At 41.0% G+C, this 27,004-nt stretch overlaps 1 protein-coding gene across 8 annotated transcripts in view; it reads left to right on the forward strand.

Annotated features, from left to right (window-relative positions):
• Positions 1-26,610, forward strand: part of RBMS1 (RNA binding motif single stranded interacting protein 1) — a 209,462-nt gene extending 182,852 nt beyond the window's left edge. For 5 of the 8 annotated variants that reach the window (XM_035007916.1, XM_035007917.1, XM_035007924.1 and 2 more), the window contains exons 7-15: positions 12,965-13,080; positions 13,881-13,930; positions 14,059-14,152; positions 16,623-16,670; positions 17,561-17,611; positions 20,338-20,448; positions 21,538-21,618; positions 23,223-23,307; positions 23,958-26,610. In XM_035007916.1, coding sequence (XP_034863807.1) covers positions 12,965-13,080; positions 13,881-13,930; positions 14,059-14,152; positions 16,623-16,670; positions 17,561-17,611; positions 20,338-20,448; positions 21,538-21,618; positions 23,223-23,300 — 629 coding nt within the window. In that variant the 3' untranslated portion in view covers positions 23,301-23,307; positions 23,958-26,610. The remainder of the gene's footprint in view (positions 1-12,964; positions 13,081-13,880; positions 13,931-14,058; positions 14,153-16,622; positions 16,671-17,560; positions 17,612-20,337; positions 20,449-21,537; positions 21,619-23,222; positions 23,308-23,957) is intronic. The other 3 variants (XM_035007920.1, XM_035007922.1, XM_035007923.1) reach the window with 3 other exon arrangements.
• The last annotated feature ends 394 nt before the right edge of the window (positions 26,611-27,004 follow it).

Consider the following 27,004-nt stretch of genomic DNA (forward strand, 5'->3'; position numbering starts at 1 on the left):
TTTATTTATTTATTTATTTATTTATTTATTTATTTATTTATTTATTTATTTATTTATTTATTCATGAGAGACAGAGAGAGGCAGAGGGAGAAGCAGGCTCCCAAGGAGCAGGGAGCCCGATGCGGGACTCAGTCCCAGGACCCTGGGATCATGACCTGAGCCGAAGGCAGACGCTTAACCATCTGAGCCACCCAGGCGCCCTACAATAGACATTTTTAAAATCACAGAATACAGTGAACAAAACTATGAACTACTTTATGCCAACACATTTTAAATTTCAAATAATTTACCAGAAGAAATCTATCCATTTGTGTTTGAGATCATTCAGGTTTCTGTGATCTTGAAACTAAAACTAAAGCACCGTGTTCCTCTGTAGCCCCTTCTCACATAAACCTTTGAAAAGCGTAGTCCCCATTTCTGTCTTCCATTCACACCTCAGCCCTCCCCAACCTGACTTCTCCTCCTTGTGTCTCACATGGTAAACTGTCCGTATTAGTCTGCTGGGCGGTCATAACAAAGTACCCCAAACTGGGTGGCTTAGATGATAGAAATATGTTGTCTTGGTTCTGGACACTCAAAGTCCAAGATTAAGGTGTTGGCCAGGATGGAGGGAGAATCTGTTGCAGGCCTCCCTCTGTCCTTGGCTTGTAGGTGAGCATCCTCTCCCTGTGTTTCTTCATTCCATCTTCCCTCTTTGCATGTCCATCTCCATGTCCACATTTCCCCTTTTTTTTATAAGGACACCAGTCATTCAATCAGGGCCCATGCTAATGACCTCTTTTTAACTTTAAAGACGCTATTTGTAAATAAGGTCCTCTTCTGTCATTATGAGTTACTGAGGGTTAGGACTCCGGCTCTTTTGGGGAAGGGTGCCGGGTGGGGGGGCAATTCAGCTAACACTTAACCTCCTGATTATCCAGTTCGGAGGCTTCCCCCTCTTTCTGATGCTGTCTGCTGTACTTGATACTGCTGGTCCCTTACCCGTCTCTGAAACACGTCCTCCTTTGACTTCTGCTTCACCTCTCTATTTTCTTTCCGTCCTGCGTTAATTTCTTCTCATCTGTGGGCTTGTTTCTTCCACCTACTCCTTAATTGTTGCTGTTTCCCTGAATCCTACTTCTGGCTCACAGTTCTAATAGATGTCATGCATTCTCAAGGTTTCAGCTAGTATGTACATTCATACAACTCGGAGACAGTCCTCTCCCGCCCTGGCTTTGCCCTGAGCTTCAGGCTGCCTGGTCTCAGTCACCACACAACCATCGTCTTCAAAGCGAAACTAGCCCCCCTTCCCATCTAATCCTGCTCATCTTCCAGTTGTCCTTTTCTCAGTTAGTGGGACCAGTATCCAGCCAGGCACTCAAGTCAGGGCTGAATCACCCTGGGCTGCCCCTTCCCCTCCATCCATCATCTCTCACATACAAAGCCATTCAAGTCCTTATATTTTTCCTCTTGATAATTTCTAGAATCTACCATCTCCCCTCCATCCCTCCTACCACAGCCTAGCTTAACCCCGAATCTCTCACCGAAGCCATTACGGCAGGCTTGTAATTGCCTGCCTGATCGCTACCCTTTCCCCTCCAGATACCCTCCCTGACTGCGGCCAGAGAGTTTGATAAAATGTAGGCCTCTGTATCACCTTCCTGCCAAAAGTCCCCTTCCTCCCATAGCGGAAAAAACCCAGGCTCCTAGAATGACACTGAAGGCCAGAGGTGATCGAGCTCTTGCCTACTTCTTCAGTCCTGTCTCCCTCCGTTCTCTGCCTTACTGTGTGTCCTCCTCCAGGACTGAGCTATGAATATATTCCAAGCACACCATGCCGCTCCGTTCCTCTCCTATTATTTCCAACCTAGTGCCCTTCAGTTCCCTTTAACCCGGCTCTCCAGTCCTCGCCCTCCAAGACTCAGTTCCAGGCTCGCCTCCCCCCTGGCAGAGCCCCCTCTGGTCCAGTTGGTCTGTGTGCACAGCACCCTGAGGACACACGCCTGTATCCCAGCCCTGAACATGTTCACACGTGTCGCTTTACTAAACTGGGAGCTCCTTGAAGGCAGAAACTGTTTTCTCATGTTGCTGTTTTCATCCCAGCACAGTGCACCCACCGTACTAAGCAGCGATAAATGTTTGTGGGTTTCGTATAAACTTCACTGCACTATCCCCAGGACAACGCTACGTGCTCACACCTAGCGTGCTGGTGGCTGACCACAGACCAGAAGACATTTCCGTTTTCCCCCACATGCCAGCCTGTGCATGGGTAACTCATGTTCACTATCTATTCTGCGGTAGTTCCAGAGTTTCATCCTTAACTGGATGGCTGGTGGTTGTGGTTAGAGATTTACTTGCATTCTCTATACCCAGTTGAGTCTCACAGCATAGAAGAACCTATTAGTAAGTACATCCGATACCACAGTCTACCCTTCTACCTTGGACTGCTACAACCTGAGCGCGCACGATTTGCAGGGCTGCGTGTGAGCTTGAACCGCCTGCAGGCACGAGTCTAGATCATCAAAGACCGGGGAGTACGCTCTTCCAAGGAACCCAGCCTTGTGCAAGAGCTTCCTTTTCGGTTTTTGAGTTGGTTTCGTTTTCCCATCAACAACACTTGAGTTGAAGGAAAATAGAAAGCGATGTTTTTACCCTCCAACCAAGTAAAGACGAGAGAAACGTAATACGTGGGAACTTTCTGTCAGACCTACCCGGTGGGGGCTTCTGCGGTTAACACGTGTGCACAGCTGACTCCTGGTGTTCTCCTCACTTCCCCATGTCATCCGTGTCAGGACCCCGCAGTATTAGTCCCTCAGAAGGGCTGCTGAGGCCACCCGCCAGTGATGCCTGACTTTCTCAGCTCATTTTTATGTACAGCAAGGAAAGTTCGAGCACGAGAAACATCCCCGCACGCAGTCGTTTTGATGTTGTATCAGTCGCAAATGCGATAAGATCTACCCGTTTCCTGAATGAAGTAGATCTCAGGGTGTCACAGATCGAGGTCGAACAGGTTCCTTTTTTCTCCAAAGGACTTCATGGTTGTATCATTTAACTGTTTGCTTTGAAGTACGTGTAAAGACTGTTGGTCATACCTGTTCAAGGGAAAAAAGACCTTGATTTCCAAACCCCATGTAAAGGATTGTAGGATTCTCCGTACCTTTGCAACTAGGAGAGAACAGTTTCTTCCACGTCGTGCCAGGTGTTGACTGTAGGAAACCAGATTCCTTCTGCCTCAAGAGAGTCTCTGCTTGGGGGTATGCAGTCAGGCCATTCTCTTTGTTCTGAATCAGAACTTAATTTTATGCCGTTTTCTAACATTTCATGATTTCGTCGATGTGTTAGTCCCCAGCTAGACTGCAAGTTCTTTGGCAGCAGAAGCTGTGTTTTATTTTTAATTTTGTGCTGGGTGCAGAAAGCTCGTGCCTCGCCCTAGAACCAACAGAGGTTACCAAGTGGTTTCCAAGAGCATTTTTCATGTAGGGCTCGTCAAAATAATCATGGCTATTTTGAGCGTTTTTCTGGATACTTCTTTGCATATAAGCAAGTTTGAACTGCCTTTCGGCAGGGGTTTGAAGTGTATAATGCGGGCCTCAGAAGCACGCTGTTCCAGGGAACTCAGCTTTCCCCCAAAATAAGTCCCAAGTGGATTTGGGAACCACAGCAGAATTTGAAACGGTCTTCAACTTATCTGGATTCCCCCCCTTTTTTTGTACACCTAATACGAGAATTTTCTTTAACTCCCAGTCTGCTGATTAGATGCTGCTCTCTCAAATTACCTGAAGGGCGACCCCACACCATAGGTTTCCTCTTGAAATGTATATATTATTTTCAGTAGAACCAGATGAAAAACAAAAATACTGCAGGCCAGGGTAAATTGAATGAGCCTTCACCTTAAATGATGTAGGTTCATTGCTAAGCAGACATAACATTTCATAAATATAGTCAGAGAATGGTTTCGTCAATGATGCGCGTTGTTTAGCTGGCAGAAGCAGAATCATCCAGGACGGTTTCCGGCAGGGCGCTCAGATTCTTGCATGACTGGCAATTTGCCTGTGACATTGGCACCAAGAACAGAAGAGAAACCCACGTTAGATACAACTCCCCAAAAGATACTTTATGAAAATTAACAAACTGAACAGTGAACTCATCTTCACTTGTAACAGTCTTTAGAAAGTCTCCAAACGGCTAAGCAGGAGTTGTCACTTCTCATGGACCACCTGCCTTCCTGCCAACATGCTCTTTTCATACCAGAGCAAAGTGGCTTGGTCCTCCCCTGCCGGACACACCCCACCCTGTCCTGGGGAATGGTACATAATGTCGTACATGTTTGTAAAAGCTCTCTGAAAATCCACATCACAGTTTTTCGTGCAATCTCTTCTCTGAAATTGCTTTTTAAAAATCTTGTGCTTTTGTGTCTGATGTTACCGTGTTTTCAAAGAGGCTTTGTCTTCTAGCAGGATCTTCCTTAAATATACATAATGGTTTATGTTGGGAAAAAAATTACTCATGAGACCATTCCTTCTTATCTTTTCCCATATAATCTCTCATTTTTTCCCCCTGAAAATGTGGAAGCATTGTCCTTTCTTTGGATTTATCTTGGATTTTATCTTGCTTTTGAGTGTGAGCTGGTTTGCAGTAAATCAGATCTGCTTGGAAGGTCCCCATTCAGGGTAAAAGAACCAACGACTACTTTGTAAGACAATCTAGGTGAATTCCATAGAGGTTTAAAACAACTTAATATCTGCTTGATAAAAATTCTGTTATGGAGAAATAGTGGGGTGGTGGTTTCCCACACAGTGAATGTCAGTAACAAGGGATGGGAAGTTCTAGTTAGTTAGAACAGATGTCCAAATTAGGAGACATGTCCAAGGCAAAAACACTGTCACTCATGGTCATGATTCATGGTTTTTTCTAAGAAAATGCCCTTCCTATACCTGCCTGAAAGAGAGAACAGTCTCTGGGAAGACTAATTAATGCACATCGGCATGTTAGCCAGAACTGTGCTAGAGCTGCTTGCCCTGTGCCTGCTGTTTTTCCCTGTTGGGGGGGTGGGCAGGGGCCAGGCATGTACGCGCACGCACGCACACACACCCACACCCACACCCCCCCCCCACACACACACACCCACACACCCGTAGACAAAGTCCACATGTGTGTTCATGTTAGAGGAGACAGTGTGATTACCCATCTTTCTGAACTTCTCTGTGACATTAATGGAGTCTGAGTAAGTTCCTATGTGCTAAGGGCAGAGAACTTTTTAAAAGAAGATGTGTCTAGTCAGCAGATCTGTGAGTCGTTAGATTCTTGGTACTGCACTGGTACCATCTGCCACAGCCCAAAGCTTCCTCCGTCATGGAGGCCCTCCAATGAAGTGCGTAACTGCTAGCCACCTCTGGCCAAAGGCCTCAGCTTGTTTGACATCTGGTTTCTGTGTTACTCTGACTTTTCAGACTGGGTATATGTGCCCAGCAAGGCTTGAAAACTGCTCTTGCCCACATTTTGTAACTCTGTGTCCATAGGTGATATCATTAGGGCACTGTCCTATGCCAGGAGGCAGAAAAGGTAATGTTTAGAGGAGAAACTGACTCTAGCAGAAAGGCGGAAAATCTTTCAAGGGTGTTTATTGTCCATTTTGGTTTTGAATGTTTGTCTTAAGCTCTAGGATAAAAGAAACGCTTGAAGCCATGTGTGATGCTCCTGGTACATTTAAGACAATGTGATCCCACCTTTGGGATTGCAGTGTGTTCCTGGCTCCCTTACCCAGTGTGTACAAAGAGCAGAATCTGAACGTGCGTCATGTGCACACGGAGGCTCCAGGGGCTGCATGCATCTTAGGAGCAGTCGCTGCCGTGAGAGCAAAAGTGCTCGAACGCTCGAGGGTGGCCAGTGGGGAGAGGGCTGTCTTGCAGATCTCAAACTCAAACTCAGTCTCTAGCATGGAGGGTAAATCTGGTTTTTCAAAAGTAACAAGGGAATCACAACTGGAAATGGGCCAGCGTTTCCGCCTAAGATGCTCGGCGTGCCGGGCCAGCCCTGTGCTGCGCCTGCCTTTGAACAATTGTTGTCCCCGCCGATCACAGCCAGCCCACAGCATGTTCCTCGCATCGGTTCGACACCTTTTCACCTCGGGTTCTGCCAGGGAGGAACAATAAATGGCAGAGTAAAATTTTATTAAAGCATGAGGACCTTGGGTGGGAGACGTCAGAGTACCAGGAAACAGTTTTCTCAAAGGCATTTGCCAGCACCTTCATCCTTAACTACAACTTGAACATTTCTTCATTGTGTGTGAAGCCAAGGCGGCAACCCTAGCCAGCTTGTTAAAAATCTCACAAAATAAAATTCCGTGAAAAACAGGCCAGTCTCTAAAAATGTTTATAACTTTTATAAACCAAAAGTCCCTCTCCTGAGAATTTATCTTAATAATTCAAAGAGGAAGAACCATAAATCAAAAATTTGAGTTCCTCCTGCTGTCCCAGTATAGAAACAATAGCTAATGTGCATTCACCCGTTCTAAATACTTTGTGAATTGTGACAACCCTCTGAAATAAGTATAGTTACTTTCCCCATCCCACAGATATGAAACCTCAGACATTGAATAATTCGCCTGGAATATTCGTCACAAAGGAATAAAGGGCAAAGCGAAATTTCAAACCAGGGAGACTAGTCCAGAGCCAGTGTTCTAATTACCATACAGTCTGACCACCAATTTAGCAGTTGGCACTGGGATTAAAGAGATAAGTAAGATATACACACAGATGTTCATACAGTGTTCGTTATAATAACAAAGAAACTATACATAATCCCAAACAGAACCTTATGTAACACTTTAAAAAAAAAAAGAAAAAGATTCTATAACCAGATAGGGAAAGTCCACAATGTAAAGGGTAGGAGAAAAAGACCTATCGTTGTAAATATGAAAAATAAAAACTGAGAAAAGCAGCAAATACAGAACATTAAAATATTTAAGTTGGAGTGATGGGGAAGGATTATATTTTTGTTTTTTATTTAACCTGATTTAAATCATGATTTTACTGGTAGGGAAAGCTGAGTGAGAGATGGAACTGCTCTATAAGGATCAGGAAAGGAGGAGAGCACATACATCTGTGGAGAGAAGCTGGAGCTGTAGCTGGTGCTTGGACAGGACAGGATTTGGCTAGAAACAAAGAGGAGGCTAAAAAGGAAGTGATGTCGTGCACACAAAAAATGGATAAAATGTATTGGATCCCTACATTGAAATCGTTGAAGAGCCCCAGATAGCTCCTTGCATGTTGCTAGTTGAGGAATTTTGAAAGTAGGCAACATTATCAGAAAGAAAGCTAATTACAGTTGCTGAGTGGGCTGGTTTTCCACAACTGATGGAAAAGCTTCTATCGAGGGCAGTTCACGTTTTACAGAATGTTGATTAGGAGAAATACTGCTTAACTAGAAAAATGGGAGTTTGGAAGTAGCAATTTCTCCAGCTGTTAGAACACAGTGAGGAAAAGGTCCATTCGGTTACAAACTACAGAGAACTCTAGTCCTCTGAGCCATTTGATTAGATGGTGAGGAAGCCTTCCAGGAGGTCAAATTATGAGCTATAGTGTTTAGTCAAAGCAGGCATTCTAGAAGTGACTTTTAGTGTGGGTATCAAGGGGGAAGACATTTGAGCCTAAATAATTATAGAGTTTGAGCTTCAGAAGATAGGTAAGCAAACTTTATGGTAGAGATGTGAAGTGAATCAGCATGGGCATCACCCATATAAGCTCATAGTCCCTTACAAGGGATTGTTAATGCCACAAAACCAGGCATTTGTAAAAGATCATCCCACTCACAAAGCCCTATTGCGGGCATGTTGGAGAATCCTACAATGCCATTAATTTAGATGGCTCTCAGGAGGTGCCAGAAAATTTCAGATCAGTGTTTGCATTTGTGGCATTGTCTGCTGAAGGTTATACTATAGTAGTTAAGCTTTTTAACCAACGTTCCTGTTGCTTCTGATGAACAAGAAAGTAACTTTTCTATCTTGGGTAATGAGAATTTGATTTGAGAGATCTCACAAGACATTTGAGGCATACCCTTTACAAACCCAAAAGATGGTGATTAAGTAAGGGGCAATTCAGCTGAGAATACTCTGCATATTTGACAAAATCAATTGATTATGAGTAGTTTGGTATAATTTTTATATCACTTTAATACAGGAATATATCTTGAGTCATGAATCATTTGTTAGGACTCTTAGCAATTACTGTTTTGCACAATAAGGTAAAGAATTGCTAATTTAGAAAATTGACCATATAGAAGATAAGGGTTGACTGTTGTATATTAATTTTTTGAAGTTAATACGCCCAAATTTACCTATTGATCATAGTCATATTACTAGTATTCATGGTGCTTCTGTTTCTGCATGTCAGTCCTCCTTAGTATCTCCCTCCTAAAAAGAACAGCCAAGGAGGCCACCTGAAGGATCTGATGTGTAGAACAAAATGACATCCCATGCATCTCCCAATCTTCAACCTGGAATCTGTGTATTAGGCTTCAAAACATAAACTCTGGAGACTTTTGGTCTGGTTTGATATAAGCCATGGGATATGCTAATCAAATAAGCAACACTCATTTTGTAACAGTCTCCCACATACTTAAAAATAAGTGAGCCATGACACAGATCTGGGTGTATTTGTTTTGTTTTTGTTTTTTTTTTAAGGTTCTGTTTATTCATTTGAGAGAGAGGGAGAGCAAGAGAGAGCACGAGCAGGGAGGGGGAGCGGGAGAAGCAGGGTCCCCGCTGAGCAGGGAGCCCAACGTGGGGCTCGATCCCATGAGCCGAAGGCAGACGCTTAACCGACTGAAGCCACCCAGGCGCCTCTCAATTCAGAAATCTAACTGAAATCCTCTAACACTTGCTCAGCTTAATGGTAACATAAATATCAAAGAAATCTTCACATAGTTGTTTTCCTGGAACACATGGTACAATTCATGTAGTGAATCAGATACCAAGAACTTATAGGGATAAAGTTTTCCTCATAATGTAATCCAGGAACATGAAATACCAGGTATACTGTAAAAGAAATACAGCTCTTTCAGTAGCAGAAGTATTTCACTTTTGGGTGGCATTTTTATTAACAACAGGCATCTCTCAAAACAGTGCTCTGTCCCATAAACAGCTAAATGGGTTTTCGTGAGATGTCGTATACTCTCCTTCCTGATTAGATCGCAAAAGCTCCTATGAAATAAGACCCTATTTTATCCACAGTTGTATCCCTAGCTCTTAACTCTCCACCTTGTGCATAGTAGGTACTCAATAAAAGTTTCAGCTGCTAAATAGACCAAAGAGAATTTTAACAGAGAAAAGAAGCTATTAGAATTTTATTTTGCCTCACATGGAATACCGGGCACTCCCATTTCCCTAAAACAAGGAGCCAACAACTATGTTAAAAACATCTCATTTCCAAACGCCTGGGTGGCTCAGTCGGTTAAGCGTCTGCCTTTAACTCAGGTCATGATCCCAGGGTCCTGGGATCAAGTCCCATGTTGGGCTCCTTTCTTGGCAGGGAGCCTGCTTTTCCCTCTCCCTCTGCCACTCTCCCTGCTTGTGCTCTCTCTCTTTCTGTCTAATAAATAAAATAAAAATCTTTTTTTTTTTAATTTCTCATTTCAGTTGGTTATAATTCCTTTTTTATTTTTTTTAAGATTTATTTATTTACTTTAGAAAGAGAAAGAGTATGATTGGGAGGGGCATAGGGAGAGAGAATCCCAAGCAGACTCCCTGCTGCGTGCCGATCCCAACTCGGGATTCAATCCCAGTACCCTGAGACCACAACCTGAGCCAAAACCAAATCAGACGCCTAACCTACTGCATCACCCAGGTGCCCCTGGTGATAATTCTTTAAAAAAAGAAATTTGTTTTCCTAAGATATGGGATACCTGCCAATATCAAATTGTTTTAACTACTTACCTTTTTGCTTTTCGAGGGAGAAAAGTATCTTAATGACAGCACAAAATCATGTCTAATTCGTTTTTAAAATACTCAACTACATCCTGTTCCATTTGTTTTATTTTGAATAATATATTTGCAAACATGTCATTGCTCACTTGATATTTACCTCATCAACGTTTACCTCATTATATGTTTTTAGCAGGCTTTATTGTTTCATGAGATTGCCTTCTTTTTTTTTTTGACAGAGCATAGTCTAGAAAAATGATAATGTCAGGTAGCTGGGTGGCGCAGTCAGTTGAGCATCTGCCTTCAGCTCATGTCAGGGTCCTGAGATGGAGTCCTGCATCGAGCTCCCGGCTCAGTGGAGAGTCTGCTTCTTCCTCTCCCTCTCTCCCCTCTGCTCGTGAGCTCTCTCTCTCATGCTCTCTCTCAGTTAAATAAAGATAAAATCTTTTTTAAAAAAAGGAAAAATGGTGATGTCTTGGCAGCACTTACACAGATAGGGACACGTGGCCTTTGAGCGAATGTGGAGCTGCAATACTCCCAGGGATTGCTGCCTAAATGCTTTCCTTCACAACTCCCTGCTTCTGCAGCCTGTAGTGAACTTACAGAATGTGTCCAACCTGGTTGCCTTCTTTCTCTGGAAGAAATGATGCTAATGGAGGAAAATGGTCCATTTGCGCTACTCATTGTGCCAAATAAACTCTTTTTTGAAAAATGTTAAATTTCAGTCTACAAGCTGGTCTTTATAATGCCTCTAGATAAAACTGTCTTCTCAAAATGAAGTCCCACAGAGTGCTAGCACTGCAGAATTTACTATGTTCTCTTGCCCTACAAGATTACGGGGAGTAAAAATTATAAAAAATGTCACTGGAGAAAATATTTGATACCATAGGCCTTTTAGATCTGTGAAGAGTGAGATCTTGCTTCTCTCTGAGTTCTCTGTCCTTAGATATCAAGGTGAGACATCCTCAGGCCTGGTAGAAGGACACTCTTACTTCTCAGGCGGGTTTGCCCTTTATTCCTCCCCTCTACCTGAAAGTTGTGTTCTCCTGGCCCTCATTTCCACCTGTTCCCAGAGGGCCCAGTTGTAGAATTAAAAGCATCATCACTGGTTAGAAAGCCCTCTTGCTTCATTGCATCCATTTACTTTACCTTTGGAGATGGTTGGTGGATGCAGGAATTTCCAAAAGTCGGTATCTTTTTTTGAAAAGACAGAGTAATTCATCTTCAGTCTAGGATTTGGCCCCAGTCTTATCTTCCTTCGTGCCCATTTGCCTTAAATGGAAGTTCCCTGTTCAGGACGACCTGAGGGCTGGGGGTGGTGGGAGTCAGAAGGTGAACAGAGGTTGGGCCAAGACTCCCTGGTATTCTCACCAGACACCTGACATTTTTGCTCTCCTTTCGGTTCCCATAGTGCAAGCTGCCTTTCAGAAGTGAGCTCACATTCCAGCCTGTCCCTCTGGCCTGGTTCGCACCAGGGAGAGGAGGAAGGCGTTCCAAACAACAGCCTAGACGGCTCGCCGAGAAGGAATTACAGTTGGGTTTTTTGTTGTGTTTTGTTTTTTGGCAGAGAAGTGTTGGGAGGCACTGTTGCTTCTACCCTGTCATTAGTGGGTGTGTAATAGTGAAATAAAATAAGAGCTGAATTAGGATAATCAGAGGCAAAGGAGAAAGGAGTAAATTTTCCACAAGTAATATTTTTCTCTTCCTGGTTATTTAACTTTGAAACAGAATTTGAAAGTAGTAATCACAGTTAATACAGTAGACAAAGGACAGAATGTGAGAACCAGACAGGAAGGTGTGATTGCCTTTATTACATTAACTGGAAACACACAGAAATATGCACCACCTTCAGGAATATACTGCTATTTCCATTATGAAAAAGCAAAGAAAATGAAAAGTCATGGGTGGACTACCGTGCCGTCACCTCCTCCCCCTCGCCCCCCATCCCCCGCCTTTTTGTCTTTTTAACTAATGAGTATGTATCCCTATGTGAGAGTCTCTGCATCTTTTGCTTTTCTGTGTAAGTTCCTTGAGTTGTTCTTCAGATCATTTTATGGTGTGGATATATAGTAAAGCAACCCCAAGACGGATGATTAAGGGCAACAGAAAAAACTTTAAATAGCGTGGGCAAGTGTTTTGTCTTCCTTACAACAGCTGTCTTCAAGGCTGTACTCCACAGATAAACAAATGGGGCCTATTTGTATTCATTCATTGATTCAACCAAGATGCAATGAGCACCTACAACATGCCGGGCACGTTGGCACTGGGGATACAGTGACAAACAAAGTGAATGTCACTGCCCCCGTGGAGCTTACACGCCAGAGGGGAGACAGACACCAAACAAATCACCACACCTCCAAGTTGTTCTCATGGCTATGGATAAAAATACAAATAAAAATTAAAAAAAAAAAATCTTTAGATACAGTGTGAGCTGTATAAAGGGGAATTTGTCTTCTCCTGGGGTAAGAAAGACCTCCCTGAAGAATGATGATGGGAAGCTAAGGGAGCATTTTTAAGTTGGAGGAGGGAAGGGTGACACAATCTTACTTATATTTGGAGATTTATCAGTAGAATTAAAAACAAGTGTGTCTGCACATAAAGAAGTACAAAAGTGAGGGGCGCCTGGGTGGTTCCGTCAGTTAAGCATCTGCCTTCGGCTGAGATCGTGATCCCCGCGGTCCTGCTCGCGCTCGTGCTCTCTTTCTCTCGGAAAAAAAAAAAAAAATCTTTAAGAAAAGGAAGTACAAAAGTGAATCAAAAGATTCCTTTGGTTCCTCAGAATAGCTCTTGAAATGTGTTCATTACACTCCTGTTTGAAAATACTAACTAATGTATTTTCTGCACTTGATCTTAGCCAAAAGGCCGAGAAGCGATACTAATGTATTTTCTGTACTGTCGTCTTCACCAGTGGATAATCCTGTAAGGGTCTGAGTAAACTTTGCTTTGAAGTGTTCTCTCCGTTCCCTTAAACACTGCCACAGCTCCTACTGAAAAAGAGATTCAGTTACATTTTGTCCTACATACACATATAACTCTGCTTTTTGTTATTTGTCCCCATTTATTCAGCTCCTACAGAACCTTTATTGTGTAAGTTTGCGGACGGAGGACAGAAGAAGAGGCAGAACCCAAACAAATACATCCCTAATGGAAGACCGTGGCATAGAGAAGGAGAGGTGAGACTTGTAAGTCCCTTCTTGAGACTTCTGTGTGGGTGTATGATGCTGAAAGACTACGTGAATAGTTACCCATGCCACATCCTGGCTGCCAGGCTTCTGAAATAGGACCTTATAATCCAGATAATGTCACTTTAAAACTCTTCCCAATGGATATGGTGCTAAGAGAGCGATGACCCTCCAGATGGACACATAGGTGGTGGGTAGAGCTAGGTTTACCAGTTAGCTGCATGTAAAGTAAAAGAGCATTTTAAATTGCTATAAGAAATGCACAACTGTTTTGTATTTTTTTTAATGTCATGGTTTCTTAGAGGCTTACATTTATAATTACTCAGAAATTATCCTAAGTAACATTAAGACAAATAGCATATTTGCTGTTGAGTTTTTCGCCTAATTCTTTTGAATGAGGTTCTTAAAAAAAAAAAAAAAAAGAATCATACTGAACATACTGGTTCAAGTATGTCTAGGGAAGTGCCATCCAGTAGAAATGTTCTAGAGTCTGCACTGTCCAATGATAAGCACGAGCTGCATGTGGTTCCTTGAGCACTTGAGATATAGCCAGTGTGCTGGAGGGACTCCATTTTTCCTTTAATTTTAAATACCTACACGTAGCTAATGACTACCAAATGGAACAGTGCAGACGTAGAGCTTAATTCTTATATTGAGTTTGTGTTTGTCTAAAGGAAACTTCTAATTTTATCAAATGCTACTAAACTATCTCTATTTTGTGTTGCCATGACTCTAAGAAATGGAATTTTTAAACCGTGCCCTTGCGGGTAAGTGATTCTATTTCTTTTGCTTTCCCATAGGCTGGAATGACACTTACTTATGACCCAACCACAGCTGCTATACAGAACGGGTATGTCATTAAGATAAATGCATGATGGCTTGAGGGAAAATGTGAAGGTGGAAAATATCAGACATTTGTCCTGGGAATTACTCTTTTTTTAAAGGATGACTTAATAAAGGCTTTTGTGTTTGTTCTAGATTTTATCCTTCACCATACAGTATTGCTACAAACCGAATGATCACTCAAACTTCTCTTACACCCTATATTGCATCTCCTGTATCTGCCTACCAGGTTTGTATCTTTAGGATTCAAGAGTGTGACAACTTGTCGGCCGTGAATTGCTGCTACGTTTTTATGTGTCTTAAAATTTTGAACATTTATAATGAAACCTAAGGCAAATATTATGCAGCTTGGATACCCACTTTAGAAGAAGCTGCTTTTTATTTGACAGAGTGATTTGCTTTTATGTATAGGAGAACACAAAACAAGGGAAAACGGTTATCAGTTGTCAGTCCTTGAAATCGTAGCATTCTAGAACCGGGATGAACCCAAATGCTTCCTCCACAGCGGACTCTGCTGTTGGACATCACATGTCCCAGAAGTTGAAACTTAAAAAGAAGTGACATTAGGTAAAATACAGAAGAAGTATGCACCGTTGCCGTTGTTTATTCATCAGCAGGAACTAAGAAAAGAGCAAGTAAACGTGCTAATAAATAAAGACGTGTCTCTCTCAGGTAACATTAAATGAGCAATGCAGTGAGATTTAAGGCCAAAAAAAAAAAGGAGGCGACTCCCTGTTTAAACAGGTAATTTTGAGGAGGCTTTATGTTCAAATAAATTCCCAACTTAGAACCAAGATCTCCTTAAGCACCTTGTTATAAGATGGATTTGGTTTTATTGCAGGGTTAGCTCCCATTCTCCATGAACCCAATGGTGTACAGTATGTGCGCATACACATCTCTCCTCCTATGTCTGAGTACCTCTAACAGGGCTATTGCCTTGGCCCACACAGAAGCATAATAACAGAGTTCAATCACAGACATGTGGGAATAGAGTTCTCTTTTGTTGACTGTTGAGATCCTGTGTGACTAAACTAAACTCTTGTGTATTCTTGTTTTTAAAACGATTGAATTAGATGTTGTAGCCCTGATTTCTGGGGTTAGGGGACTGCAATGTCTAATAACTGTTATTCTACTTCTGTAAGCCTCAGTTTCCTCATCTTTAAAATGGGGATAATAATAGTTTCTTTCTCATAGGCTTGTTTTAAAAACTAAATGAGACTATTTATGTAAAGAGCTCTCAGCACCATTCCTGGCTTATCATTAGCAGTCAATAAATGTTAGCTGTGATCATGATCATCAGGATATGCAGGACTAGCGGGCTGATGAGAGTATATTCATTATACTTTTTTAAAATAAGGAATTGGTCAACATAAGCAAGATCATGAAGGCGGTGCTGTCCGAAAACTTAAAAGTAGCTTCGAATAATAAGTCATAAGGTAGCTTCGTGGTTAAACGCACGAAAGCTGAAGTTGTGCAGGAGTGTTCACAGCTCCCTCCGCTTTCAGGTCTTTTCGCTGTCTTCCCCTGAGTTGTCCCTTCTTTTCTTTTCTTTTATCTCCCTAGGCTTTTATGTTACTTGGCTGGTGCTTCAATCTGCCGGCCACAGTATTCACTCATTTAATGCCTCTCTCATTATTTGGGGCTTAAAATTTCTCTATTTTCCCTGGTGCATTTTCCCTAATTAACAATTCCCTAATGAAAGGTAGTCTTTTTTAACTCTCTGACCTTGGAAACATCTGCCATTTATGTAGATTACTGGAAAGAGGGACACGTAAGCTTATTCTCAGGCGGATGGTTGTGCAGATTAATTAGGATGTGGGCCGCTGTGGCTCTTGGGCTGTCAGTGCATCTCCCCACCACCTCTCTTTCCCCTCTTCACTGGCAGGCAATGAGCATTTTGGCCACAGAATTGTTACATGGCATAAGAAAAATTCAGAGGCCAGTATTCACAGTAGATTTGCTATACCTGACTGGAAACAACATTTCATTTCAAAGCCCTCGTTTCTTCTCCTGGCATTCTGTATGTCCCTAAGATACATGTGGAATCATCCCATTTGCCTGACACTCACTGTGACTGAGGTTCTTAACCCCATAAATTCAGGGCCACGGAAAGGTCAGCAGATGAGCTTTAAGTAGTCTGAGAGTCTCTTACATTGTTTGCAAAATGTTGCTTGTGTGTATGCAGTTAGCTGGGGGGGGGGGGGGGTAAGTTCTATTGCTTTCATCAGGTTTTCAAAGGGATCCATGACCCAAAGGAGGGTAGATAACCAATGGTAAAGAATTCAGAGAACATAGATTATTATTCCCATTTTATAGTTAGGGAAAATTGAGGAATAGAAATTGACAGCAGCTGATTTGCTGCTTAAGAAAAAGAATTGGATTAGGTGTTCTAGCTCCCTAACCCCATAATGCAATAAGCTATTAGATTATTAAGACCACTGAAAGCATACAAAAAATGAGAGCATCTGGCCCCAGTTGGGGTCTCCAGGGAGCTGCTCTCCTCCCCATGATTGATTCAGTGAAGGCCTTGCGCTCATGTTGGAGTGGGCCTTTCTCCCCTAAAGCACCATATGCTCATACAATTGGATTTGAGAAATTGGCATCTGCGAGAAACCACCAGTACCCCAATGGGGAAAGGCTGCAGTCCAGATAACTGAAATGTTAACAAGGCAGAAGCACTTAACTTTGGTCTGCCTTAGGTGGCAAAGGAAACCAGAGAAAACAAGTATCGGGGCTCTGCTATCAAGGTAAATCACAATGCATTCTTCCCCCATGACTTTTCCCCATATCCTTTCTATAGAACCTCTGAAGTTAACCGTAGGGGATAAGATACAGGAGGGTTTTGTGGTTAAAGAGTTAGAGACTGAAACTTATTTTTTAAAAATTAATGTAGTCTCAGGAGAGCTCTGGGCATCAAGAAATGGACTGATATTTTTTCTCTGGAGTGGCAGGCTGCACAGGCTTGCTTTCCTGCCTTGGAACCTGACTCTCGTGTCTTATTCCTCAATGGTGGAGGGTCTTCTGTGCAGGTTCCCTTTTGACTGTACATGTCAAGGTCTAGTTAAGAAGGTTTTTCATTTTCTAAATCTGATTTTCAGATTTTTATTTTCCACACTAACTAGAAATTGTTGACCGCCAGACAAGATTTCTGAAACCTAATATCCTGGTATCAAAGAGGGGTTGAATTTCGCTATTCTTTCTAAATAAGCACATACTTTAAGGATTAGTTTGTAATAAGATGTGCTGGAATTCTCATTCATCTGTATTCCTCAAGTGCCTAGTTCATACCTCAATTATCACACTTTCCACTGTTTGAGTTGTTTACTTGTTTATCTCCATTCTTAGTAAATATCTTGAGGGTGGGGCCCATGTCTTACTTGCCTTTTTCTCTTGGATGCCTGGTACTCAGTAAATACTTCTTGAATGGGCAAGTGGAACTTGGTTTTAAATAATCATTTCATCCTATTCAGAGTGACCAGTTTGCCAAGAACTCTAACTGCCTTAATCTTTTTGATCACTGATAGTATTGCTTCCTTATTTTCCTTCTGTAGATTTTAACATGATTAAAAGAGCTCTAGAGAAAGAGGTAGCATTCCAATGGAAATCAATGTTTCTTTCAAAATCCTCCCTTTTCCAGGTGCAAAGTCCTTCTTGGATGCAACCTCAACCGTATATCCTACAGCACCCCGTAAGTTTTTCAACTTAATGGCTTTGTGGTTTGCAACTAGGCTGCGTATACATTTGGAAGACCATTCTCTGGGTTAAAACCTTTTGCCAAAGATGGTATGGGATTTGGGAAATTTAAAGATGGAATATGAGAATGTACAAGTTCATTATAAAACTTCCTCCCACCCTTGTCTTAAATTGGTAGTTGACATTAAATCAAATTTGCAATGGTAAGAACTTAAAATATATCATATTTGAAGCAGGGTACCATTTTCTTCTTCAATTCTGTAGAAGGCCACTCAATTGAAGTTTTAAATTTTAAAGCTTTTAAATTGCTATATTTTTAACAGTAGTTGGTATGAAACAGCTCACATTTTTTAATTGTATTCCGTTTAATGCAAATATAAAGTGTTCAAAGGGAAGCTAGAGATTTTTATCAGTTTACTTAACCTCTCTGTGGAAATTATAAATACTAAAGCAGTAACACTTTCTTTGGTAGATGTGATTTCTTTGGTGACTTGAGCATTTGTTGTACTTATGTACATATTATACTTTTTAATTCAGTTACACTTTGCATTAATAGTATATTTAATGTGTTTTTCAAAGATACATAAAATCCAGTTTGTTAAATTTTAAAGCATGCATTTTAAAAGTTGAGAAATAAAGGTGGAGAACAAAATCACAAAAACAGTGCCCAACACAATGACCTGCATGATTGGCACGAGAAGGCCACAGATTTGGCCCTGAGCTTTCTAGTAACTAAGGCAAAATGGGAATTCTGATAAGCAGAAACAGTTCACGGTACTTATAAGAGAAAAACAGGTCACTTGCTTGGGAGAAGCACACCCTTGTTGGCCTCAAGATGAGAGAGGAATTTCTCTCAGGACAGCTCCTAAAGAGGACACCATGTACTGTGAGACCATATGTATGAAACCGTACTCTAGGGACAAGTTCTAAACAGGAAGTTGCTGAGATGACTTTGAAGCAACAGATAAAACATGTTTAGTTGACAACACAAGAGACGAGCTCTCGGATGACGTATGTGTGTGTCTCTGTAAACATTCGCACATATTTTTCTCTATACGCACAGTCTTGGACAGTAGTTCCTACAGATGAATGAAAAAAAGAAGCAGGAAATTCCTTCAGCATATTCTGGGCTTCTGAATCATTTCCGTGTTACCATACACTTTTTGATGATGCACACTAAAAATTTAAAAAGAACAAATTTTCTATGAACTGCATTAACAACAAACAGTTTCTGACACGCATCTCTGTCTTTTTTTTTGGCAACTTTTAGAAACAAAGCCAGCACATATCCCAGTTTAACATCTTTTTTTTTTTTTTAAGATTTTATTTATTTATTCATGAGAGAGAGAGAGGCAGAGGGAGAAGCAGGCTCCCAAGGAGCAGGGAGCCCGATGTGGGACTCGATCCCAGGACCCTGGGATCATGACCTGAGCCGAAGGCAGATGCTTAACCATCTGAGCCACCCAGGCGCCCCCAGTTTAACATCTTTGAGGAGACAGTGGTAGTGTGTGCAGAAGGTTCCTATCCGAGGACTTGGTCCCTTCCCCCACCCAGTTTAGACGGCCTGCAACCAGAATTAAAGTGCCTGCACACCAGTCTCTGACCTCAGTTGTGTTCTGATTAGCAATAAACAACAGTGTTTGGAAGGGATAGATCAGTTGCAAAAATAACAGAAACATAGCATTAATATTGATAGGATGTGTCAGAATAATTGCACTCTCGGGTAATTGGGTGATTGCAAAAGTGAGAGGAAGGATATAATCCATAAGAATATTATATAGGATAAATTAGAGAAAATGCAAAAATCCAGAAATTAAATTTCAGTTTAGGCAATCAATGTACCATTATGCAGTCATTAAAAATGATAATAATGATGGCTATGCACTAAGTGAGGTAAATATTTATAATAGAATGTTAAGTTCAAAGCAAAAACCCAGGATACGAAATTGTTTATGTACCCTGGTTGCAACTCTACAAACATGCCAAGTGGTAACAGCCATATATTAGGGAGAGGTTAGGTTGTGGGTGATTTTTTTTTTTTTTTTTTTTGTCCACTCCCCCACCCCATTTTGTTTAATTATATTTAATTTTATTTTTAATGACCAGAATTTTTTTCAGATGAAATCAAAGAATCTGAAATCGGATTATTAATCATGTCTGAATTTCCTTCTCTCCCTTGGCACCAAACTATAGCTGAAAAGTTCTGAGAAACAGTGAATGGAGAATGTGATCTTGATCCTAACAGCCTGATCTTGAATCAAATGATTATCTGTACAGAACACTTCTAAACAAGACACTGTATTTATAAATATTCAATATGGCCTATTGTTTTGTGGCTGCATCAAACATCAACTGTCATTTTTTTTTTTTTTAAACTAAGAAAGCATTTTTGTAACCCCAGCCAGCTGAAAACAGTTCGCATTTCCGACTATAGCTCCTCCTGCTGGACTAGCTTGCTTTTTACACTTGAGTGAAAGGAAGGGCAGGATGTTTAATGCAGTGATTTCGGTGAAATGAATGCTCTTAAAAAAGTTTTAGGAAGCATTATCCAGAAGGCTTTTAGGAAGTTGTTTATGATACCATAAGCAAGTTTGAGAGGAGGTTATTTTTGGTTTCACATTTCTCCATAAACTAAGGCGTTTTCCTTTGCAAAAGGAATGACAGACTCTTAACTCCCTCCTTGAGTTTCTCTTACACTCTGCTTGTCTCCCGACTCCCCAGGGGGCCGTGTTAACTCCGTCGATGGAGCACACCATGTCACTACAGCCGGCGTCTATGATCAGCCCTCTGGCCCAGCAGATGAGTCATCTGTCACTAGGCAGCACCGGAACAGTAGGTGGCAAATTAATATCCTGTATCTCAGCCAACAGAAGAGTGAATTAATGCAGCCTGTGTCTTCCCTATCAATTACAGGCTCTGTGATGTTCAGCGATTATGTCCGAGCCCCTCTCACCCCCCACATTGCCTTCCACGTGATTAATTGATGAACTAAGTATCTGTCCTCTGGGTGGCTCTCCTTTACCAGAATCTAGCAACCACACATGACCACACGTAGCCCTAGTAGCTAGTGCCATTCGTTCACACTGCAGACCTGGTGTCGGGAAGCAAAAGAAGAAGGTGATACATGGTGGTAAAGGCAGGGAATTTTTCCTCCCTTCACTTCTTTTATGGAATGTGGGGGGCACCGTATCACAGTCTTAGGATTGACTGACTTCTCCAGAGTCCAGGGGATTCCACTGGGGATTGAGGTTGAGTCTAGACCAGAGGAACTTCCAGGGCTGATATGGTATGGTGGCCGAAGGCTTTTAATTCAGACCATATCGATGGTGGCTGAAAAGAACAAAGGGGAGTATGTTTTCCTCTCTGCCATTCAAAACCCCAGCAGCAGCCCCTTGTGATGGCTCAGTCAGGTCCTTGAGATCAACAGGGAAGCCCTGCTGCCTTTGGAAGGGGAAAACTGTCCTCATCAGGAAAACAAGGGTGCATTTCCTGTTCTGCCGTCACCTGATGAAGATCCAACAAGTCATTTACTCCGTAGGTCTCCACCTACGGAAATAATTCTAGACACTAGTTCAGGGGGCTGCTGGAAAATAATGAGGTCCTTTGAGATGAGATCTCCTAAAATAGCACATCAGTGATACTGAGTGTTGAGAATGAGAAGCCATAGCGATCTTCACGCATGTGTGTGTTTGTTGGGAAATCCAAAGAAAGGTGGGAAGTTTTCGTTTGCCAAATTCAAAAAGGAGAAACAGTCACTCCGCTTTCCATATGACATACTTATTAATTAAACTTTGAGATAGCTTGTTTACATTTCTCCTTTGAGATTTCCAAATACTTGACATCCCATCTCAAAACTCCCCAAGCACTCAGAATTTTTACATGGCTTATCATTTCCCATCCTGACCATATTCTTCTTTTCAGTACATGCCTGCGACATCAGCTATGCAAGGAGCTTATTTGCCGCAGTATACACATGTGCAGACCACGACGGTTCCCGTTGAGGTTGGTGCAGCCCATCCTATGGCCACTCCGGCAATGAGTAGTTTCAGAAATGGGTGAATTAGATAGGGCTCAAAGAAAAATCAATTAGAAGTCAAATGTTTGCATAAAGAATTGAGTTTAGAGAGCATATAGAGCTAGGGTTATTTTCGACTCTGAAATATAATTCTCTGCATACAGATTAGTTGAGCAGTATCCAAGCCACACCCCCAAAACTCCCAGAACTATCTTCCAAGCTTGTAGCATATTTCATACCCTTCAAGAATCTATCTTGTCTCCTGCAAAGGGATACTTACACGCAAATTAGGATAAAGCTGGAGTTTGCAGTCCTGAGTACCAAAGATTATGTTAATAATAATAACTGCAAGAAGAAATCAGTTGTAATTAAAATAGTTGAAAACACTGATGTTTCAGAATTGTGAACAGGGATGAAGAACAGACCATACCTTTTTTTATAGAGGCTGTTCGGATAGCTAAACAACTCTTAGTTCTTGTTATTTAAGATGCAGATATGATGATAATGGAAGAAGACTGACACTTGAGTTAAGATTGGACAGAAAGCAGAGAGATAGAGATCCCATATGATTTTACTTGTATGTGGAATTTAGGAGACAAAACAGATGAACATAGGGGAAGGGAGGGAAAAAACAGAGTGGGAGACAAACCATAAGAGACTCTTAACTATGGGAAACAAACTGAGGGTTGTTGGAGGGGAGGTAGATGGGGGATAGGATAATTGGGTGATGGACATTAAGGAGGGCACTCTATATAATGAGCACTGGGTGCTATATGCAACTGATGAATCACTAAATTCTACCCCTAAAACTAATAATACACAACATGTTAACTAAATTGAATTTAAATAAAAATTTTTTTTTTAAATTCCAAGGAAATTCATCATCCCAGTCAATCCTGTCCACTAGGCAGATCCCATAGGTTCCAAGTGCAGAAACAGCCCCAGGACTGTGGTTGGATTATTTGGGGGCATTCTTGTGTTTTGTTTTCTGCTGATTGATTTAAATTTGTGTACTTACTGACAATCACAGTTACCAGAACCCACAATCCCTTATCTGCAGTTCTGAAACACACAGTAAAATCTGAAAATAAAAATTCTCTTTGTAACTGCTTTAGCAAAAACCTGACCTGTGGCAAAACGCAACTGGAACTGATGTAAGACAAAATCTTAGCCCACTTACTGTGCATATTTATATCTTTCAGTGTAGACCTGCTCATGTGTTTGGTGATGAGGTGTAGCTCTAGGCCCCACTGGGTATATTCTGTGATAAAAGGCATATGCCTACCATTTTTCAGATTCTAAAATCCGAACATACTGAATTCCAAGTCACATCTGGCTCCAAGGGATCAGATATTTGTTTGATAAATTGTAGCTTGACATAAAGAGACAACTCCTAAAAGTTGGGGTGGGAGGTTCTTTGGGTCTGTAAGATATCTTAACTCCTTAGGGAAATCATTAACCTTGAAAACCCTACATAGTATTAAGAAAATCACTTTTAAGGAGCACTTGTATTTTAAGATGTGAAACTCAGATGGGAGGAGCAGAGTTGGGATTTCATCGCTCACGTCTCATCTGCTCTGCTTTGTTGTAGGAAGCGAGTGGTCAGCAGCAGGTGGCCGTCGAGACGTCTAATGACCATTCACCATATACCTTTCAACCTAATAAGTAACTGTGAGGTATGAGGGAAACATCTTTGTAACCGTAGGGCTCAGTTCAAGGAAAGTCTATGATTCTTTTATCATAATGGTACTTAGAATAGCTCAGATTTGGTCACACCACCTTAATCGTGGCCAAAGAATCCAGTGTTACTGAAATGTTAAAATCAGTATCTTGTGGATTTGCAGATAATCCAAAAAGAACAGTGCCTTGTTGAGGTCACATGTATAGTTACTTTCTCATCCTCCTTACCCCTCCCACCCTAAAAATCTGTAACAGATCAGGACACCAGGTATCAAATTTGTCCTACAATACATGTATCCAAATTTATAATACTTTCATGCTCACAAGCTGAAGGAAATACAGCATAAGATTTTGCTTCTTCTGGTATTACAAGAGTTAGCAATATCTTGACTATGAATTTAATGTCAGTATCCTTCGATCCAGAGCTCTGGTTGCTCTGGTAAAAGTAGGCTGCAGGTCCCAAGGTGGAGTCAAGGCATAGAAACTACCCTCAGTTCTAACTACTTTATTGGTCTCCCACCAGTGATGAGCACCCTCTTGCCTTTGTCAAACATGCATACCACTGAAATGAGAAAGAGGCTACAAAATAGTGTGGTGTGTTATACCAACTGCACAAAAGCATTTATCTTTTGTTTTTCTCTTCCAGATGTACAGAAGGGCGTTCTTACATGAAGAAGGGTGTGAAGGCTGAACAATCATGGATTTTTCTGATCAATTGTGCTTTAGGAAATTATTGACAGTTTTGCACAGGTTCTTGAAAACGTTATTTATAATGAAATCAACTAAAACTATTTTTGCTATAAGTTCTATAAGGTGCATAAAACCCTTAAATTCATCTAGTAGCTGTTCCCCCGAACAGGTTTATTTTAGTAAAAAAAAAAACAAAAAACAAAAACAAAACAAAAGATTTTTATCAAATGTTATGATGCAAAAAAAAAAAAAAAAAAAGAAAAAAGAAAAAAAAGTAAGAAAAAAGAAAAGAAAAAGAAAACTTCAATTTTCTGGGTATGCACAAAGACCATGAAGACTTATCCAAGTGCATGACCGGATTTTTGTGGTTTTTGTCCATTTTGTGTTTAATTTGCGTTTTCTTCCGCTGTATGTAATGGGCTCTGACGTTGAAGTAGTCCAACTTCCCCCCTGGTGTTCCGTGCTGTAGAGTGTGAGTGTCGCTGTATTCAGTGTTGCCCTCCACGTCTCTCTTCTTAGCTTTTCCATTTTTCTTTCAGCGTAGTGTGAAACGTCTTCTCCTTTTCTATGAATTCCAATTTGCCTTAACTCCTTTGATGCTGTAGCTGTTTCAGTACAAGTTAGTTCAAACTAATGATGTAGAATGCTTTGACCAAGTGAGCTGGTCTGTTATGCCTTGTAAAACAGCAGCATAGGGCTTTTAAAAGGTAGTCAATAAAAGTTGCTGAAATTTTGGCTTTTTTAAATATGTAGTAGGTGTTTTTAATGATTTTTCACATAATGTGTAAGGTAGTGAAATGCAAGAAGGGAAAAATGTTTTGTGTGAAACACATTTTCTGACTGGGGAACTTTTACTAGGGTAACTTGTTTGTAAGGCTGTACGCCAACAGTTTCCTCCAATAGTTTGACTGATTTAGGATATCTGCTGTATGATGCAATGTAAAGTCTTTTTTGCCTTTTTTCAGGAAAAAAAAAAAAACTAACTCGATGTTCTAGATTTAGTGTAGGTAGCGTTGGGGCTGGGGGTGGGGGGCGGGGGCGGGGAGTCACCGAATGTTTTGTCCTTCCTTTATACAATGATAGTGCTTTAGACTGAGAATTACGCCTGAGATCTGGCAAACCGAAAAAACGTTGCTATTGCAACTAAATGGCAAAAGCTAAAAGTATAAGGATTTTATCTTCAAACATAAGCTGAGGTAGGAATAGAAGCAAAATGATTGGCTACTAGCTCTCGCTATTACATAAATTTGAGAAATCAAAATTACTTGGCACTTTTAAAGGTAACTTCACCAAAGACCGAAGAGCCAGTAACCAGTAGCTCCAACTTCTCTCAGCATTGTATCTTCTGTGCTCTTTATTTTTGCCGGACCAGTTTGCGGTTAGGAGAATGTGCCTTTTTTGTACCTTTGCATTTAGGTTTTATAATTTTAATTGATGTATGGACACACACCAACAAACAAAAAAGCATGAAGGAAGATTTGGATCCAAGCAGTGCCACACTTTACGTCATCACTACAAGTGTTAAGTGTAAAGAGAAACCAATTTTGAAACTATGAAATTCCTGATTTCATAAATACACAGTTATTTCTACTTTAGTACATAGAAGATAATTCACTGTTATTAAAGCTCTTTTATTAAGACAATTGCATACGTTTGAAAAGCAATGGTAAATTAAGTTGTCTTCCAAAACTGTGTACTTGTCTGGTCAACTGTGCGTGATCAGTTATCTACCTCAGAGTCTGTTTTCTTTTGTGCTGGGACAGGTTGCTGGCCCTCCCTGTTTCCACAGACCAAATCCTCCTAGCTCAGGAGCTAGGGCTAAGCAGTTATTTCTTTCGAGTATTTTTTAGTTCTTAAATTTTATGCTTGTATTTGATTATAGATGTCAGTGACATTTCATAGTTTCAAAAGTCCTTGCTGCTCTGAGAAGTGTAGATTCTAGTGAAAATTACATAGTCCTAAGAGAAATGTGTTTTGTTTTTGTTTTTGTTTCCTTTTTTAAAGTTGTGGTATTATTGGTTCTATGCTCCCTGGAATATTACTGCTTTGTGAAAGTCCAGACCGAACGCAGCACCCTCCTTGTACCTAGTACATTTATAAACCTGGGTCTCTCACTACTTGATATTTTTGCATTAGTTAAGACAGAAATTTGATAGCTCGGTTAGAGGGGAGGGGAAACCTGCTGCTAGATATGTCTGAACTAAGTGCCATACTCGTCTGGGTAAGATTTGGGAAACATAACCTCTGTACATAAAATAAAAAAAAAAATAAAAAAAAATCAGTTAAACATCACATAGTAGACAGCCATTAAATTATAAAAAAAATTAATTTATGAAGAAAGACCTTTTGTACAGATTGAAAAAAAAAAGATTTTCATAGAGATATCTATATGATCAAGAGAGTTAATTTTTTATTTTTGTTTTACTAGTGCCACAGACTTGCCAGTGGTAACTTATTTGTCCGGTTCAAGATAACTCTGTAGTTCTCCTTCCTAGGACTTGTTGTTAAACGCCAAAAGACATTTTTGAACTGTACATTTGATCAGATTGTTAGCTTTTTCTGTTTTATTTCTTTTGAAAACCTTTGAATAAAAAACATCTGAAATTTTATTTTTCCTGTCAGTTTCTTTTAAGTGGGTTAAATGTATATCAGAATTTCATGCATTTCATTTCTGATCGCTTTCTTCAGCTCAGGCAGTTTGGCTTGAAAGTGAGTTGAAAATTATTTCAGATTCACTGTGTACTCAGAATACATTTCCTTGAGAAGAATTGGAAAAACCTTTCTACCTCCTCCTCCTTTGGTTATTTAGATCTGTGTATAGGAACCAGAGACATCAACCTTCAGCTGACCCCGTTTCATGCGGGCCAAAGTCCACTTTTGGTCTGTTCCAAGAGGCCAGAGGGCCAGACCCCGCTCCTCCCTCTCCTACCGCTCCCCTTTGCGGTGCTACTTGTCCCGGACCAGCAAGAGAACAGAGTAAAACCGGTCCCAGCCATATTAAGC

This window comes from Mirounga leonina, unplaced genomic scaffold, assembly GCF_011800145.1.
Source record: "Mirounga leonina isolate KUSES-001 unplaced genomic scaffold, KU_Mleo_1.0 Mir_151, whole genome shotgun sequence".
Classification (NCBI taxonomy): Eukaryota; Metazoa; Chordata; class Mammalia; order Carnivora; family Phocidae; genus Mirounga; species Mirounga leonina.